This window comes from Netta rufina (assembly GCF_964035555.1).
Source record: "Netta rufina genome assembly, chromosome: 10".
Classification (NCBI taxonomy): Eukaryota; Metazoa; Chordata; class Aves; order Anseriformes; family Anatidae; genus Netta; species Netta rufina.
In genome coordinates, this window is record NC_140133.1 from 1,353,428 (window position 1) to 1,373,305 (window position 19,878).

A 19,878-nucleotide genomic window follows, 5' to 3' on the forward strand; every position below is an offset into this window, starting at 1 on the left:
TAATTATTTTCCAGTATGATTCTCACCAATATTGATAGACTGTTGGGAAGACACAGAATAAAATAGCTTGAAGATAGTGAAGGACCAAACTGAGAACTGCAAATGAGGTCGTGTTTTTGCTAGAACTATGTTTTGTTGAGGCATAGTTGAGAATCTGTTTGCATTTTACGTTGCTCTGGGTTAAGGGCACATTCAGCTGAAAAATGCTGATTTGTAGTGCTTGCCATGGCAGATGAATATATTTAGCCTACATGGTTTCTAGGTATGGGAATAGTAAGATTTCTAGAACAGTCTTTCTGTAAGATAAGAGGACAGTGCTTTTGTAGTTTCAAGGTCTTGATAAGATTGAGGTAGGCTATACGAAATGGTTGTTTGTGATGGGAAATTGGAGTTGATGTATTTACTGTTGTTCCCACATCTTACAATTTGAATACATTGTAGAATTTGAATGCCTCTGATGAAGTTTTCCTGGTCCATTGTAGGGGCCCAAGAGAGCAATTGTTTCTATTTGTTGAGCAATTGTTTCATCTTGTATTTTGGAAGGCTCTCTTCTGTCAGTCTTAGTAATGATATGAAGCTTGATTAAAGGTTCTCCCCAGACTGATTTTGTTGCTTTCTGTTTCATTGAAAGTGGTTTCTTTGTATGATTTATGGGCATCTCTTTTCTGAATGCATTTTGGATATAATAGGGAAGTAATAGGTTATATATATATTTATATATATATAAAAAGAATTTGGTTACATCCTATAGGTCTCAGCCCAGTAAGTATTGGAAAGGCATATAGTGACTTTAAGTTTTACTAGCTCGTTAATTAAGCACTCCTTTTGTTAAAACTGTCTTGGTTTTCCTGCATTTAGGGCTCTTTAATAGTGATACTATTAATAAGAAAGGAATTAGCATATCATTATGAGTAATAAAGAGGTTTGTTCTCACCAAAATAAAGTAAGATCCCTAACTGATAAGCAAGGAGGACAACCATTATGAAAACAGGCAAATTATAGATGTAATATTAAGCATCTTCTCTGTGAAGACTTAGTGACTGTTGCCGTGAGGTCTGGGATGCTTTCATTGAATGGGAAGGTTACATACAGATGGATGATAAATTGTTAGTCATCAGACTTCTTTTAAGGGATGGCCTTCAGTTTAGAGTACACAGTAATACAGCCAGTTTATTTCTTAGCATAGTCCCTGGCTCTCGTTAAAAGATGAGAAGTAATTTGTTATTGTGGAGAGAAGTAATTTGTTAGGAAACTTTCATTTACCTTGTTTTTTCCCTGTTTTGTAAACTATTGTCAATCCTCTCATACTTATTCAAGTTGAAATATCTTTGTTTCCCCTATATTCAGCTTAATTAAAATACAGCTTGTGCTGGTGGTCTTAATAAACTGGGAAAATATATGCATGAATAGCGTTAAACTTATATTTCTGCATTTTCTTTGATATTTTAAGTGTGACATTTCTTGAAAAATTACTAAGGAGCACAACTCTATAGAAGGCACACGATGCATCTTGGAGATCCTGACTCTGGTTCTTTTTGGAGGACTCTGGTTCTTTTTGGAGATCATTTGTGCATGCAGTGAACAAAAAGGATGTAAAACACTGTTAGGATAATTGAAATCTGTGTCAATTGTTGATCACGTGGTTTTTTTTTTTTTTTTTTTTTTTCATAATGCAGTTACAGTTCCACTGAGGATCTTGTGTTAGACATTCAATTTCTTAATATCTGAACTTGGAAAACTGCTGTATGAGAACTTCTTAATGGATAATCTATAAAATCTGTACTGTATGCTCTTTGTGGTTTTTAATGACTTCATCACTGTGCTTGAAATATTGATATCCTTTATGGTTGGCTGTCTACTAGAATGAAAAACTGAAAATATTAACACCAAGGTTTGAGTTGTAACAACTCAGTTGTCATGATATTTTATGACTTTTGTTACGTTAACCTGTAAAAATGGCTATTGTGATCTTAGCTCTATGACATCTTTTAATGTACATAATATGAAAATGTCCATGTGCAACATATTTTACACCAAAATAGACAGAAGACTAAGATAATTATTGCTTACTCATGACTACAGAAGAGAAACTGGGACACAGTGTGCTGAAGTCCCTCAGGAATTCTACACAGAAGGATCTACTCCCAGATCTTCCATGCTAGATTAGTGCTTTAACTGCAAAAACATCTGTTCTGTTATGGTTGGATGGAGAGGAGGTTTGACAGGCAGCTGTTTAATTCACTGTTTTTTAACCTGTAATCTCTGTAATTGCATGGCTTGAGTTGCAGTGTGCACAATAGTAGGTCCCGCCAACAAATTATTTGTTGGTTTGGTCAACTTCAGCAGGTCAGTCAAGCTTTGATCTGACTTCATGTGTCAAATCTCAGCAATGTTTGCATACCTTTGCAAAACAATTTAAGATCTTACTTCAAGATCTTAATGAATGAAAAGCACTTGTTAAGAGTGAAGCGGATAATGTTATAGTTACCTTTCAGAAATAATTGTACAGTGGTAATTACAGGGTAGGAAGGTTTTGGAACGAGTATAAACTGTAGTCAGCTTCTCTGGATGTTAGCATAAAGGTATGGCTAGCTTGCTTTACATTGGTGTCTTGCATACCTTGCGTCACCATTAGGGCTGAGAGCTCCTTGGTGATCTTGCCCAGCCCAGCTGGCACACTGCACAGTGCGTGGCACAGCTACAGCTTTCGCAAACCCATGCTGTTCAGGTCAGGGTCATCTCTACTGGCTGAAAATCAGTAGGAGTAATGAAGTTACTGCGAAACATCAAGCCAGTCCACCTCTGAAGACTTGTGAGGCTGCAATGTCCCTTATTGCTCAATCTAAATTGAAATGTTTTTCTAAACTGAAGAGTGAAACCTGTCAGAATTACAGCCAAGGAAATCTAAGGTGTCTTAGTACTTGAAATCTGTGTTTTTCTTTTCTCTCTTCTGTTGTCACTCTATCGTTGATGTAGAAAATAATGATGGCTGAAAATGTAATGATAAATGATTTTGTAATGGTAAATAATTTTCCTTGTTTCATCTTGTAGGCCAAAACAACAGCAACAGAACAATATTTCCTTGTTTCCTTCAACTAAGAGCTGGAATTTCAGAGGGGTAAGTTTGGTGTTGTTTTAATATTCCCTCCTGCTTTATCCTTTTGCTGCATGACTTTGTAGTTAAAACATGATCTGTGAGTGCTAAAATCACAGTAAAACAAATACAGAATGGAAACTTTAATTTTGTAATTTGCTAAAAGGCCTTGTGTGTATAAAAACAAACAAACAAGAACACACAACTTTTGTTCAGGTGATTGGCTGACTTACTATTGGCTAGGGAGACAATTTAGCATAATCAGTTTAACATACAGTGTGATTTTAAAAAATGGAGTAAAATTGGTGTGTTTTCAGATCTAAAAGTAAATTAGCAAGACTGAGGTGATGTACACTTGTTTATTTTTATTTTTATTTTTTTACTACAATAGATAGAGTTATTGAAAATCTGAATTTTGCAGAAGTACAGATGGAGAGCGAGTTTGTATTAAGGAGTGTATAAATGTGTTGTCTCAGAGCTTCTTCAACAAAGGGTTTAAGTAGAAAAGATGTTACTTAAATGCTTTGTTGAAAGGGTAAATGACGTCAGTAAGTTGAATGATTGGTGGTGGTCATAGTACCGTAAACATTAAAACTAAAAATATTTTTCGTGATATCTGATACTGACTTTTGTACTCTATTTCATATTTTGAATAGAGCCTCCGCTATTGCTTATTGTGAACTTCTTATTTTCCCCATCTATTTCTTTCATTGCACCACAGAGCTATAGGGATGAAATCCTCAGTGTTACTGAGAGAATAGTTCCCTCACCAATGTTTGTTTTTCCTGATTTCTTGATGAAGCGAACAAACAAAAACCAACAACTTCTGAGACGTAGCTTAATTCTATATTTTGGAATCAGTTTAAAAATAAAATTGACATTAGTATTTTGTCAAATCTTCAACTGTGCTGGAAAATTATATGAGGAAGCTCATATAGAAAGAATATTGTAGGTTTGAGCTAAAGCTGGTGAAACAGTGATGCAGTGGCTCGCTGGGACTATAAAGGCCTGGAGCTGGTAAGTGTGGCGATATGATGTCAGCGATCCAAGCTCTGTGGCGGAGGTGGACTGGGCTAATCCACTAAGAATAAAGAACTGGCAAGTTTTGTTTGTTTGTTTGTTTTTAACGCACGCACACACACAAAAAAACACCTTCAGAATTAACAGGAGAAATCAAGAACCTAAAAGGAGATAGCAGTGTGTTCTATTTATAGCCTGAATAAGAGAAAAAGGATACTAAAATAGATAAAAGGATTTTCAGACTGCTTCCTTCATATACAGAAATGAAGGTATGTGGGAGTTATCTGCTCCCTTATTTCAAAGGAAACTTATGGGACACTAGCAAAGAGGCCTGGTTCTATAGTTGTAATATTTCCTGAAATGCATGGTGATTGGCAGTTGAAGTGAATTGTTTGGCATGAACTACTATGTTGGGGAAGAACCTGTGCCAGTTGTTCACTGGATCTGTTCAGATGCTGAAGTCAAGCCAACTGAGCACTGGACAAGAAAGCTAAGTCCCTCCTGACATTTGCAATTTGTCAGCATCAACTTTCTTTTGGTGGATGGAAAAAACATGTTACAGAAGTCCAATGAGCAGACTTCAGGTCACAAAGGCTTTGATACAGATGGTTAATGATAAAATATTAACTTTGATGTCTTTTCTCAAACAGGCATAAAATTTTATTGGGTAAAAGAACTAAGTTAATGTTGACAGTGGAATAACCAAAATGCTTGAGGTGATCTATGCTTTGTTAAAACTTCTCTGTTATTTCTGTACTACAGACTATAATACAGGATCATTTAAAGTCACAAACAATAAAACAGGAGAAAGTTGTTAAGTATAAAGTTACAATGTTGTACATCTGTCCTCACTTTGCACTCGGAAAGAAACCTCAAAGAGAGATAGGGAAGGCCCAGATGCTAAACACTTCATGAGGGGAAACTCCTCTATACTTCTAGCTCCCTCTCATTTCTTAACTTCATTTTATCAGAAGAAGCTTTTTTCCATTCTGAGGTGTTCATTTTGAGTGTTGTGGTTAGAGATCATATTTAATTTCCTCTACGGGGATTTCCATGTCAAGATGATATAATTTATGTGTTTTTCTATCAAAGCTGTCGGTTTTAGATAATAGTAGCAATTACTTCCAGAACTTTGGGTAGTGTCTTCCTATAGCCATGTATTTATCCCAGATATATATTTCCCTCTATTACCTATATTGCCTTTATAAGGGGGAAAGAGGAGGAAGGTGCAGCTTAGGAAGAGGGATAATCAGGATGAAGAAAGCACTGTATGATGTAGTGATCGTGTGAGAGAGTGGAGAGAGACACAGTAGGGAAATGGAGGAAAGCTAGAGGGTGTGAAAGCAAAGAAGCAGAAGTGTGGAAGGGAGGTAGAAATCTATAAAACTACGTGCTCATCGGTTCCACATTTTGCAAATGTTGATTCTGAGAAAATAAAGATGCTATATGTAGGGTGAAAAAATTGTGGCAAGGCCTTGGTAATGGAGAAAAGTTGTGAATATCTGATGAGAAGGGGCAACTCAGGAGCAGGTCAATACTGAAATAAAGAAAAGAACAGCATAGATCTTAGCACAGATATTGGTATTAACCTATTTTTCTCTCTCATAGTTGTGATTAACTCACCTTCTCATCTCCATGCCACCCTTCCACCAAAACCTTTATGCAGGTAGAAGGCTTTCCCAAGCACCACTGTTTGTTGCTTTTCCATACGATACAGCAGTTTAATATGCTTTTCCTAATGTATATATGGCAATAATTTGTTAAGTTGCCACATGGTGTGGGAAACAATTCTATTTATTATGGGGAAAAAAAAATCACGTCAAATCAGGATTAAATTTATACAGTGATGCACCTACAGGTAGAAGATGCCAGGATTAAAGCTTCTGTGGTTGCTTGCTTGAATTACATGCCTGTGTGCCGTTTTATCCATAGTAAGTATAGTTAGACTTCTTTACAAGAAAGTTCTGAACTGAAGCAGCATAAGAATCTCTCATGAGAAATTTCAGATTTCAGCTTGTCTCCCCTCCTGTTTTCTCAAAATCATCACTTTGTTTTCACCAGCAGATAATTTTCTAAAGTGCCCTAATAATATGAATGGCATGCTCAGGCTACTAAAGGCCTTTAAATTATATTTTTTTCTATAATGGCGTATTTATATATTTACAAGCGCAATGGTACGTAGCGGTCCCACAGATATGATGATGCTTCAGGTGGCAATGAAGAAACTGACAGACCATCTAAAGAAAAACAGTTACCTGGTTAATTAAGAGTTCTGGGATTGCAGGCATAACTGAAGAGGATGCTGTTTTTTTCTGTGCTGAAATTTCGTTGATATTTCTTTATACTGTTCCATAAAGAGCTAGCATCACTTCCTGCATATTTTAAACAAACATCTGAACCATTATGATTGTTTCTCTTCTTTTCTTTTCCCCTACAGTAACTTTAGTGCTAAAAATAAATCAATAGCGAAATCTAAACCAACATTTTCTATTTGAAATATTTTGAGACGTTTGGAGTGCAGTTGCCTAAAGATTCGAGATGATTTATTGCAAATGTGTTTCTTCCTATTTCCTCCTTTTTGTTTCCTTTTTAGTTTTGCAAAAGCTTTTAACTAACCAAGCTGTAGATGTGGTCACCAGTGAGGAAGGCTGATCTAATTTATGAGAAGCCTGACATAAAAATGTGCTAAACTTGCTGAAGGTTAGTTTTAGATGTGTAAGTGGTTTCCCAAAAAAAAAAAAAAAGTCTTTTGCGCCAAATGGCAAGAGTTCCACACTCTTCAGACAGTATTTACAAAGCAGTGTGTTTCTTTTCTGCAGGCTGGCAGACTTCAGTTATTCCCGTTAGGGTGCGTGAATCAAAACAAGATAAAGGTTGCTAAGAGGGAAAGTTTTTTGCTAGCTTTAACTTGATAATTAATAACATAATTAAGTACTACTGCAGAGAGCACCTCTATTAGCTCTGGGTTCTGACTGGTTCTATTTCATGCCTGTACCCACTGATACTCGTTTGCTTAAGCAATTATATTACCCATAACAGCAACTTCTAAGAAGTGGTATCAGGCAGGTCTTTATTTGTACTTGTTGAAGTAAAATTATGAGCTCATATCTGTAGTTTAAAAGTGTTGAAATATGATTCTCTTGTAGGTAAGTATGAACATTGTACGACCAATACGATTTTTTAAACACAAGTTAGCCACATTATGCTTTTTCCTGTATATGACATTCTTTTTCTTTTTAATGTACTTGTGTTTTTTAGACACAACTTCAGTAGTTTCCTCCATGGAGAAGAAAAATTATTTTGCATGGACAGTATAATTTGTAATAACCATGCCCGTTATGAGAAACAGTTCCTTCAGATGTAATAGGAGGACTCCTCCACCTGAGGGAGTGCTGTTGGCATCCCAGCTCTCCCGTGCCTGTTTTCTTGCTGTACGCTCATATATTTCCCTATGTGGGCAGTCCTTTGATTTCTTCCTAACCTCTTCCAGTTTGTTTAGGAGATAAGTAGATTCTTGCTCTCTGATCCATCTCATCTGTCTTTGAAAAGAAAAAGTACAAATTCCATATTTTTCTCCTTTCTAGAAATGATGTGTACTTCTCTTCCACTTGCTCTTTTTACACCTATTCCTCTTTCTTCTTCCAGTGGGTTGCAAGCTCCTGTGAAGTGCTTGCACTTCACATTTGAATTGCCCCAGCACTTCCTCCTCTTTCAGTCTTGGTGCAGGCTTTCTTTTTGTCTTGTTTTCATGGGGGTGATGTTTTGCCTCTATCCAGCATTGACCTTTCTTGGGCCAGAATGTGTCTGATGTCTGGTATTAGCAGTGGTTAGAAGCAAATCTGTAAGTCTTTATGTGTTAATGTACTCAAGGATGGATGCTGTAGATATAGTACTTGTCTACAGGTTTAGTAGAAGCTGAGTTTTTCTGTAGTCTTGAAGTTTGTTCTTTGTAGCATGGCAGGATTGGGGAAACTTCAGACTGTTGATAGCAGCAATGTAGAGTGCAATAGGAGCATTTAAAAATAATTATTAAAAGTCATTATTTTTTAATTATTAAAAAATAGTTATTTCAGTGATATACTGTTTGCAGCTCAGAAGACTAGAGCTCATAAATTGATGCAAGCAGGCAGCCTGGATGCTGATTTTTGTTTGTCAGAGCTGTTTTTGATGTCTCCCTGCTTAATCTATGGGCGGAGTTAGAAATATTTTAGCTTATTATTGGTTTTGTTTTTGAACAATCTATTGGAACTATTGTTGATTAGTCACAAGACTATTTTTTCTTGGAATAGCAAGGTTTATGTTGGCAGAAAAATAGAGATGCTATCAGAAATTCATTGTGTGGCATTTGCGTAACTGGATAACAGTTGACTTCAGCTGCAGTTCCAAAACACACATTGGAATTATTCTGTTTTTAATGTATACACTGAACTTAAAACTTTAAATGAATTTAAGAATGCGTTATTCCAAACTGATTGTTTAATTACCACGATAATCAAGCTTTATCCACAATGTATAAGGGGCATAGTTGTGTCATGTCAGAATGTTCAAATCATGAAACAGGATTTGTAAATATGTGTGTTCTTAGGCCCATGATAAATGGCTCTATCCTTTTGAAGTATCAGGGGGTAGTGTACATTGCAAGGTCCTTCTCATACAGCAGTGCTGCAAAGATCTTGGATGTGCTGGAGAGACATCTATGGGTTCTTTGGAAAGGAGTAGTTAACCCCTACTTCCCACCACTGACATACAGTACTCTCAGGTATGGACCTTTTACTTACATACAATGCATCTTAGGAGGAAGAGAAAACATATTGTAACTATGCTCTTTGCATAGTGGTTTTATTTAAGGAAGAAATAAACAGCGTTACTATATGGTTAGATGAGATGAATGATGCAGCCTGGCCTTTGCTAGGTTTCTACTAGTTTGGGACTTGGGTAGAGATACCTGTGCACATTTTATGAGCTGTTATTGCTCATGCTATCCAGAGTATTCTGTAATGCTTAAGATGTTGCAGTATTTTCATTAATTCAAATCAGTAGCCATTTTATTAAAGTTTTGGCAGTCTTTACAACTAAAGTCATCCTTGAGATTAGTACCTAATTTAGTTTATAACACGACTTTCAGGTTAATTTCATGCTAGTAATACAAAATATACTTTAGGTGATATGTTTCTTTGGGCAATAATTTTGGAGGCATTCTTGTAGAGCACTTTACTAAATGCATTCTTGAAATGAAGAGACTCTCATAGGCTTTTACATCAGCAAGACTTTTCCATTGTTATTTGTATTGTAAAAGGTAGGCATTCCATTTATTACATCTCAGATGTTCTATTAGTATTTTCTAATAGCAAAAATAGTGTGGTATGTCCCATTTCTAAGGATTTGTTATGATTTGATGTTATCTTTTCACAGAATAGGTATTTTATTGGAACATGTCATACATGTATGTAGACATTCTGTTGACCCTGTAGGGCTTTGTTTTATGAATCTTTGTCAGTGCTTTGTAACATGTTTTATTTTTGTTCTGGGTGTGGTTTGTTATTTATAGTAGAAATATTCTGTGTACTATAAACCTGTCACACCAGCTATTTTATGCATACAAACAATTCTGAGCTAGAAGCAACATGTGATAATGCAGATAGGTCCAATTGTCATTCTCTTAGGCCAAGTTCGGTGTTCTGTTATAGAGCAGATTTCCTGCCTTTAATCATAGATTGGGTGTTACCTTGTACTCCTGCTTTCATTTACTGTTCTTTTCTTTGTTCAACAGCAGATGAACTTGACCTATGTTCAATTTAACTCACACTAACCTCTGCCCATTTCTTTGTATTTGTTTCTTCCTGACCCCCAAACAGTGGCTGCTCACGGAGAAAACATGATGTGAAATTAGTATTTCCTATCACTTTGTTTCAGAAACTTGTGATGGTTAACAGCATGGTGCCATTGTTCAGCTGAACTTGATGCCATTTGGTCTGAGAAAACAACATTACAGTAATAATTTTGGAATATTTATCAACATTTTATTGATGTTACCCTATTTCAGAACATAAATCTTAGTGTAAAACAAATACTGGACAAGAATGGTGGTACTCATGGACTCTAAGTGCTTTTTTGTTTTTCATGATGCTTTCAGTAAAATGTGGTGTTATTGCAACCTGTTACAGAGTTATCATTAACATCAAAACTTCCTTTTTTTTTTTTTTTTTTTTTAAGCAAACCATTGTGAAGGTCTTTTATCTAATTTCCCCGTGCTAGTAACTGTAAAAATTGTCACCAATCAGTCCAAGTTTGCTGTACAAATTTCAAAATTGTCAGTGGTTAGGTTAGTACTATTTGAAACTGTGAAGTAAGTTTTAAATTAAAAGTAAATAAATATTTTATGCATTTGGAAAAGGTTGTAAGAGCAACCATTTGCCAAAACAGCTGTGAAATCCGCTGTGCTGCAGTAGAAGTTCTACTCAACCATCTGGCTCTCACTGACAGTTCCACAGGTTCTGGTTGAGGTTGTCAAGTTGTACCTGTGGCAGAAAGCTAAACCAAGTCTTCTAAGGAGCAGGTGAGAAGGAAAGTCAAAGGGAGGACTGGAAGGGAATATAAAGAACACAGGAGCTGAGGGGGGAAGGAATTTGAGTTCCTCCTGCTTTCATTTGGAAACAGGACTTTGAGTGGCTTTTGTTGATGGTCTCTATAAGAGAGGGAGGGAACTGCAGGGATTTTGGATGCTGGCTGCATGTGATCCCACATGCTAACTTGCTTAGGCTTCTGGAAGGCAAAAAGGGAACATTACTTGTCTTCATACCACATAGTACTTCAGCAGTGCACGTTCCCTTTAGTCATACCTTTCAAAATCCTAGTTGTAGCAGCAGGATACTGCTGTGAAAAATTATTGAAGTTTTTGTTTTGTTTTTGTTTTTCCCCCCTTTATATTATCACGAGCTATAGACAAGATAGCAACAGTGAAACTGCTATATATTAGTTTTGCTTGCATTTTATTATCATTTTGTTAAGGTCTGGGCAACAGAAGATGCTTGGAAATAGATAACCTGAATAAAGACTGAGCAGCTGCTTGTTATAGACATTGGCCAGATTTGAAGTTTAGGCCACACCTGTAGTATGGGTATTTTATAAGTGAGAATATTAAGGCAGAAAAATTTCTTTGAAGTGTTGTCAGATATCTTTTGAGTTTAAATCATTAATATTCAGGGATCATTGTCTCCATGTAAGCCAAAGTTACAGTAATACTCAAATTTTAACCCATGTTTCTGGCTTTTTGATTCTGTGTTAGTGGTGCTGTTTTGTTGCTCCATCAGAATCAGCAGCAGTGCTACAGCTACACAGATACCAAATGAAAAGTTTTTGTGTATTTATGTATTTTGAGCTTGTTAATTATGATTTCTTCATTTCAATCTTCTGAGGCAGTTCCTGTGTGGAATCTCTAGAGATAGTGTCTTAGATTTCCTTCCTTGTTACTTGTGTGGGTGTTTGCAATGTATGTAAATCCAAGCTGCGCTTCTTTCAAGTGGTTGCTGTTGATGTTGCTGTCAACAAAGTGCAGACACCTTGGAGGCTGACTAAAGTACAACTGCAAGAAAACATATATTTTGTTTTATTTACATGGAGGTTAGAGAGCAGTGTTTGCCATGCTATCAGTCAGGGTCGATTGAGGCAGGTAAGAGTGGCAGTCTGTTTTCAATGCTGTTTACAAGGTTGATGCGACGTCTGGTTGGCCAGTCTCATGCCTGATGCTGGGCTGAAAACTCATGCTTGACATTGTGCTTCTAAAATGCTGTTGGCTTCTGAGACAGAAGGCTATTGGTGACCTAAGAAGTAGTGCGAGTGTCAATGTAAAGAAGAAAAACAGGTTGAAGTGTTTGTAGGTTGTGATGTCCAGGAAATGGAATATGGAAATCTCAGTGTTACCAGGAAACCTGACTGAAAAATGCCTGCCAGCCTAACCTCATCCTTGTTGCAGTTTAAGACCCATGAAAATCATAACATTAAAAAAAAATAATAATGATAAAATTGCATCCCTATTTTAATTAGTTTTCCTAATTACTTTGTTAGTAATTATTCTTTCCATCTTGAGGACAAGCTTTAATAGTCATAAACAGAACAAAATGGAGAAAAGATTAATTTGAATGCTTCCCATCGCTTTAACAGGAAAATCTTACCTCTTCCTTAATCGTGGCACTCATGGTCACAATTTTATGAGAATTAAATGATCTGTTTGTAAGAAATCTAGATATTTTCAGTATCTTTTCTTTTGTAGTTCTGTGCCTTTCAGATCTTGGTTCTAGGCCTTTTTGTTTTTGTGCAGCCACCTTGCAGTGAAAACCAAATAGTGTTACTTTCTTCCTCTGAGAACAGGCTTCTCTTATGAGTTTACTGCTACAGGTAACGATTAGTTAACAATCCTTAAGCTGTGGTTGGCCTGAACTTGTATAAGAACAATCCACATTTTCTTAACTCTCCAGGCATCCGTAAAGTTTCACATTTTCCTTTTGAATCATCTTTTATACATAAAAACAAGAACATATTTCTTGTTAAAATGTTACCAAATGGTGTCGTCTTTTTTTTTTCCATCTCCATTCTAATAATTCTTTTTTTAAATAGAATCAGTAGACTGGTTCCAGATTGTCCCTCAGTGTAAGGACCAGGGTCCAGAACTTCTCTGGAAAATGTGTCCTGCAGACTGTCTTGGAAATTGATATAGGACAACACAAATCTTTCTTGGTAAAATAAGTTAGGATATAAACCTTGCATCCTTATGTATGTCTAGTGATGAAAGCAGTGTGTTTTTGTTTTTTGTTTTTTAAAAAAAAGGTGTTTTTTATTTAGGGCTGCCTCCATAGAGATTGAGGTGTCAAGCCTGTCAGGCTTCTTCAGAGTCCTGGTGTATGCTGTTTAATAGGAGTGGGCTCCAATATCACATAGGCTCTAATATCTGGCACCTGATCCAGTAAGTATGTTATACCTTTTCTAAAAAGACTTGTCAGAATTGCCCTAGTTTCTGAATCATATTTGGAAATATGTATGAAATAGTGAAAGTTCAGTGCGGTCAGAGCTGAGATCGCTGTGATTATAAGCAGAATTAGAAATTTGGGCAAGCGTAATGGAAAAATACGAGCTTCCCATGGAGTTTAGATTTCTGCAACAGCTGAGGCTAAATTTTTGGGAATGAAGTTCTGAACTTCAACATCTAATATTTAATCCTAATTTCTGGATCTGGCACAGAGCTTTCTACAGTTATTTATTTATATATATTTTTAAGAGCAAGTACTCAAGCCTGGGCAAGGAATTACCAATTCCTGATGGCAAAACATTAAAATTTCTTGTGATGGGGTGAAAGATTGTTTAAGAAAGAACTTACATCTTGTGACAGTCTAAAGACAAGTTAAGAAAGAAAAAGGAAAAGGAATCTTGAGAAAAAATCCTTGCCTGTATATTGTTTAAATATAGAATTTATGTGGATTTCCTTTGAAAATAAACTGTTCTCCGCTGAAAGGCACTGAAGAGAAGATGGCTAGATATGGTTCTAGCACTTTGTTAGGCAGGGAAGAAAGACCAACAACATTTACCATTCTCCAAAAAAGAAATGTTTAAGTAATTTTTGAAAGTTTTGGCAGAAAATATCTGCTTCCTGAGGATTTTTTTTTAAATATTTTCTGTCTGCTGGGAAGTGTGAAGGCTCTTGTTTTTAAAGGAATTAGTTGCTAACTGCTATCAGTTTCACCTTTTATTTTTCGCCTCCAAGCTCAGCAGAAACTTTTTGTGCTGAGTTTCATACCAACAAAAGACTGCACCAAATCATTAGGTATGTGCTTTCTTAATTTAGAATTATTGTTTGCTTGCTACCTAAATTCAGATGTTTCTTGACATTCTTGTCTACTAGAAGCATTCAGGATTCTGCAGAACAATCTAGTATTTGTCAAGTCACAAAAATTCAACAGATCAACAGAGAGATTTAAGTATCTAGGGTCTAGAATGTCTTTGTCTTGCATTTATTATGCTGACAGCTTGATTTTTAGTATCTTAAAATGAATGATTTGACTAATTCATATTTCTCCCCAAAGTCCCTTTTAGTTAGTTCCTTTTACTTAAACCATATCTTAGTGATATGGTTTAGTGGAGGACTGGTTAGTGTTAGGTCATAGGTTGGACTAGGTGATCTTTGAGGTCTCTTCCAAACTAAAAGATTCTGTGATACTACTTTAAGGACAAGTTTTTCTGACCCAAAAGAATTAATGCTGTTTGTGATGCAGGAAAGATGATGGAAAGATGGATAAGCTCCATCATTTTTTATATAAAGCACTGTGTTTCAATCACTTGTGATACTTACAGATTCAATTATTATTTGTAACTATTCTGCGTTGTTTTCTAGTTTACTTTGGATAAGGGGAGTTTATGTTTATGCATGTTTAGATTTTGAAGAGGGCTGCTCAAATGGACGTTGAAATTGCATGAAGCATATACAATTATAAATTTTCAGGTAATATATGGAAAATTGCATAATTTGATACCTTGCAGATGAACACCTTGTGGAAGTTAGCTTTTCTTATCCTGAAGTAATACAAGTTAATTTGATGGCCAAGTGAGGTAATTAACTGAGTGTATAATCACAGAAAACAAATATGTGCTAGTGACCTAGCTGGCAGTTTGAGAGAAGACTCTTGTTATCGGCAGGTCAGTCTGACTCACTTGTTCTCTTCCCAGTCGTAATGTATTTTGTCATGTAAATATAAGACCTCTTAAAGAAGCATTCTATTTTCTGGTTTGGATTATGAAATTGGAACCTAATCCTGTAACTTTCCTGACTGCAAGTTCTTAATCATATTAATGGCCAAACGTGTATGTGGCCATGGAGTTCTTTCAGGATGAGCTTCTCAGTTTTGAAATTACAGATGGCCTGGCGATTCTTATGCTGGTGGGGTAGCACCAGTCTTATCCAATATTTTTAAGGCAGCAGTAAATTCAAGGTGAATGCTTTTTTTGATGCTTAAGGTATATAGCTTTCTGCTTAAGGTATGTAGCTTTCCCAACTCAAGTAAAATGAAGAATCACTGGGTTTGTTCCATGGAAGGCAGTTGCTACAGGCATGCTTACCAAGAGTGGTGAAGAATCAGCAAAAATTGAGTTTCCTTCATCTGTTATACAGAACTCCCACAGATAAAATCAAGCTTTGCACTTCCTTGACATGTCCTCAAATGCAAAATGTGGGCCTTCTGCCAAGCATATCTGTGCTGTCATTCTGAGTCGTTTCTAAAACATGCTGTGCTTGCCCTCATGTCTCTTTCTTTAAGAACTGCTTAGCAGATCCCTTAATTTCTGTAATACTGAATTTTTCCGTGAACTGAATGTTTAAAAGTTTCACCCAGTAAATACCAGGTGTTTTGTCTTCTGACGGAGGCATCTGCATTTGGAGATAGCTGTCCACATTCAAGGTTAAAGCCCGTTGCTAATTTGAGACTGAGAAGTGCACACATAGGTGGCAGGCAGTGTTTCAGTTACTGACTCTCAAAGCTCCCCAAATACCTACCTATTACTTGAAAAACACTTTAAAGATGTCTTTACCTTCACCATACTACTGCCATTCTCTTTACACTTGTTGGCAATTTTTGAAACACTTCTTTATGCCTGAAGTATTATTTAAAGCACCCTGTGAGAAAATCCAAAGCTGAGATAGAGAGGACAATGTGTATCACTCGGCTTCTGACACTTCTAGCACACTGCATGGCAGGAAACGAGAGCAAACTGTGTGGCCGCATGGGGAGGAGTTCCTGCTAAAAACTGAAGGAGAAACATAGTGACTTCTTTGTAGCAGTTTTCACTGTCACGCTGAAGATTAAGAAACCTCAAATCTGAGTACAATACAAAGTGCCTCATGGTGTGGTGCTGTTTTTTTGTGCATCATCAGGTGAGTATCCATTTAGGGTTATGTTACTTTTTATTGTTTGCTTGTGTGGCATTGTAGTAAGTTGAAATTGCACAGATCATCCTTCCAAGCATGGTGTGAAATTCTGTCTTAATGAAACCAAAATGGTGCTTAGCAGGGGTGTTTCCTTCTGTAAGGAAATAAACTTCTTAAATATGTAGATAATGTATTCCAATATTTGGTATTGGGATGGATGATTTTTTTTTCTTTTTTTTTCTTTTTTTTTTTTTTCTGTGTATTGGTAGTTTATTGTTGCAGGATGATAGTTCTTGGTTTTGTTTTCTTTCTTGTTCGGTTGTTTTACCATACATGTGTAAACATTCTGTCTCTGTCTCCTAGTATAAAAATGCTAATTCAGTCTGACACTGCTGTTTATATTAGAACATCTTGACAGTGCATAGACTTCGTGCATATAAGTGAAAGCTAAAACAGATACCATATACAGCATATTTACAGAGCATAATTACTCTGCTGCTGCTGTACGATGTGTGTATGAAGAAGCATCTGGAAAACTGGCCGCAGTTTTAGGTATTGCACCTTCAAAAGTAGCAAGATTGATACTAAATGTAGGAAATGTCACCTATGAAGAAAGTGTAAAAGATTTAGTACTTGTCACATGTAGAAAAATAAGACTCAATTTGTGGTAAAAGTGTGCACGCACTTCTTGAGTGTGTGGGAGTAATTGTAAAGGTGGCATTTGTTCTCTCTATTTGCCAAGCTAGCACAGGAATAAGAAGGCTTACAAAATCAGTCTATTTTGTGACAAGGGAGACTTAGGTTAAATATTTTTGGGGAGAACGCTTCCCAACTGCAAAGTTGGGATTGACTACACAATTGTATAATCTGTCATTTTAAACTCTTCAGTATAATTTAGAAATTTTGTTCATGTAGGCATGTTTTACATGTTGCAACAGCTAGCATTTAATTCTGGACTATTCTTAATGACTTGTGGGATTTTGTTTTGGGGCTATTCATTGTGAATGAGAGTAGCACATCAGTGTCACACGTGGACAAATCTGATCTCTAAATTTGCAGCTCTAATACCAGATCATAGCATCCTGTCAGTGGCTGGAAAATTAGAGAGCTTCCTTTTATTCAAGAAGTAAAGTTATTTCAAAATATTTGTGTATGTGTTGAATAAAACCGTACTTTGAAATTCTTAGAAATGTAACAAAGGTGAGGAACTGCAGTGTGAGGCAAGTAAGTCAGGGCTGTGTTCAAGGCCTGTATACTCTTGGATTAGCTGTGGAGAATATGGCTTAAGTACATAGAAGTTTAAGAGTGAATTCTTAATTGGATGTATTTTGTTTTATGCCACCTTTAACAGTAGTGAGAGGGAGAGTCTATGACAAATTTATGGCACAGAATATTTTTAAGATATTATGTGGAATGCTTTATGCAGTTCTAACTTAAAACATGTTTAAAGAAGCTAAATCAAAATTGCAACAGGCCTGGAAGTTTATCAAGGTGGTCAGAGAAACGAATAACTATTTAACTTGTGAAATTTGCTTTAATAAATGCTATCCATTTGAATTCTCTGTTTTTATTAATTAGCTTAAGAATGAGACTGCTGATGAATAACTGCTGTGCTGTATAATTGTTGTAGTGTTTTTGGACATACTTAATATTTATATTTGCTGTGGGTGTGTATTTTACACATGGTTTACTTGAAAATTTATAGCAGAAGAAATCTACTAAATACTACAGTTTTACGGTTTTCATGGAACACCAGGGAGATGCGATGCACACCTGCCAGTGACATAAAATCATGTAGATTCTCTAGTGTATATTAATATTGCTGAGCTCACATTAAAATTTTTGGTTGAAACTGGGCTAAAAAAAATTCAAGAATAATTCCAGAATCAAGAGTCATAGGGATACCCACCAGTATTATATAAACTTTGTTTCCTGAGAAATAGAGCTCAAGTGTGTTTATTTTCCCCACGTATATTTAATCCTAAAATAGACACAGCAACATGTAATTTTAGTGAAAGCAAAATTAATTTTAATCTATGCTGAAAAATCCGTTTTGGATGCGGCCATTTTATCTATTCTTTGTGAAGCCAAAGAGCAGCACTTCAGGTGCTATATCAAAAGCCATCTACAGGAACCTGTCTGTGGTTTTAAAGGTAGAGCAGTGTAATGATGCTGAATGAAGAGACTGAAGGAAAGCAGACTAACAGCAGAGTACTAGAACTATAAGGGATGACTTCAGTTTTTGCTAATGAAGCCAACTGAAAGCCATGTAGAGACCTAGTTTATGGAAGTTATTTTATTCTGCTGTATGTGGTTCTGGTGCTGTGCACAGCATCAGCAAGTCAAGCTCTTTTGCAATGAGATTTGTGTTCTTAAAAAAAATAATAAAAAAAAAATGTAATTTGGATGAATCTGCCTTTCAAGTGAGCAAGTTTCACTGTGGTTTTCATTCCAAGAACAAAAGCCATCCACTGATATAGCAGGTTGGGAAGCAGAAGTGGTGACAGCTGTGATTAAGCAGGCAGCTGAAGCAAGTGCAGTTTGTTGCTGTCCAGATAGAGGAAGAGCACAATGCCTTCCTTAAATGCACATGCCTTTGAGAGTGCAATACCTTTAAAGGTAGAGTTTGAGCATTAAAATAGCCTCAATTTAATTTATTCTTGCTTTTACAACTGAGGCCTGTAATAAGCTCTCTCAATATAAACATATAAGGCTGGGAACTGCAACCTCACCAGGTCAGCTGGCCAGGAGCAAAGGAATTCAAGGATTAATTGCATGTGACTGATTGTATTACCTGGGGGCACTGGGAACGGGGCGTGACAGGTTGTAGCTGAAAAGTGGTTGTGGGAAGAAGAGACTAATCTGAATAGTGCATGGACTCTTCTAAACTGCATCTTAGTTCTTGTTTATATGCTAGACCAATTTAGAATCCCTAGACATTGATTGTAAGTGTTAACTAAAAGTATAATTAATGTAGCACTCCTGAAGTCTCTGTCTTGAAGTCCTGACTGAGAAAGGATCCTATACTAATAACTGCTGCTCAATCACGTAGCAAGGAACTTTTAAGAAGAAGGAAGTAAAAGTGTATCGAACTTATTTATTTGAATTCAGCTCTGCTTTTGTAGCAAACTGAAAAAGGTTCAGCATATGCAGCACTCTGCTAGATTCCAGCGCCTGATAGTCTTCCCTGTCTTCTGAAAAGGGGAAGGAAGTTTAAATAAAGACAGAATAAATACTAGTCCTCAAACAAAGCTCTGCTGATCCTTGTCCTTACAGTATCCCGTACATGCACACCCATTTCCTGTTGTTACTGTTGAACGCATTGCACATAATTTTCATTTCATTGTTCGCTTCTGTGTTCATTTCATATTACAGTGACCAGAAAAATCTCAAGTCCATCATGATAGCACTGTAGAAGTAAAACTTAATTCTGTGCTTACAGAAAGGTGGAAGGAGCTGCCATTTTGTCTGGCAGCAATGTGAAAGGCTACTCAGAAGTGCTTGGCTACCTGCAGCTCTGTGGCAGCCTTAGTGCCATGTAGAAGTTTGCTGCTGTGCTGCAGCAGACCTAGGCTGGTGGGTTTTGGTTTTATTTTGCCTGGGACATTGACAGCAAGCACTTCTGTTGCTCATACTGACATATAAACAGCCCACCAGCTGAGCACGTGCAGGGTGGGACACAGAACCTGCAAACCTGTGTAGCAGGCTCGGGGCTAACTGGGCAATCTGTCCCTCAATAGGAATAAAGCTTTTGCTTAGGTTTGTGTGGCAGTTTTGAGAAAAAGAGACCAGTAATGTCTCTGATGCTCAGAACAGTAGAGGGCAGTGGACATATACACAGAAACAAGTTTGATAA

General features: G+C 36.6%; 1 protein-coding gene across 2 annotated transcripts in view; it reads left to right on the forward strand.

Annotated features, from left to right (window-relative positions):
• ARHGEF3 (Rho guanine nucleotide exchange factor 3) overlaps positions 1-19,878 on the forward strand; it is a 128,163-nt gene that overhangs the window by 40,555 nt on the left and 67,730 nt on the right. For both annotated transcript variants that reach the window (XM_084292618.1, XM_084292617.1), the window contains one exon: positions 3,052-3,118. In XM_084292618.1, coding sequence (XP_084148744.1) covers positions 3,052-3,118 — 67 coding nt within the window. The remainder of the gene's footprint in view (positions 1-3,051; positions 3,119-19,878) is intronic.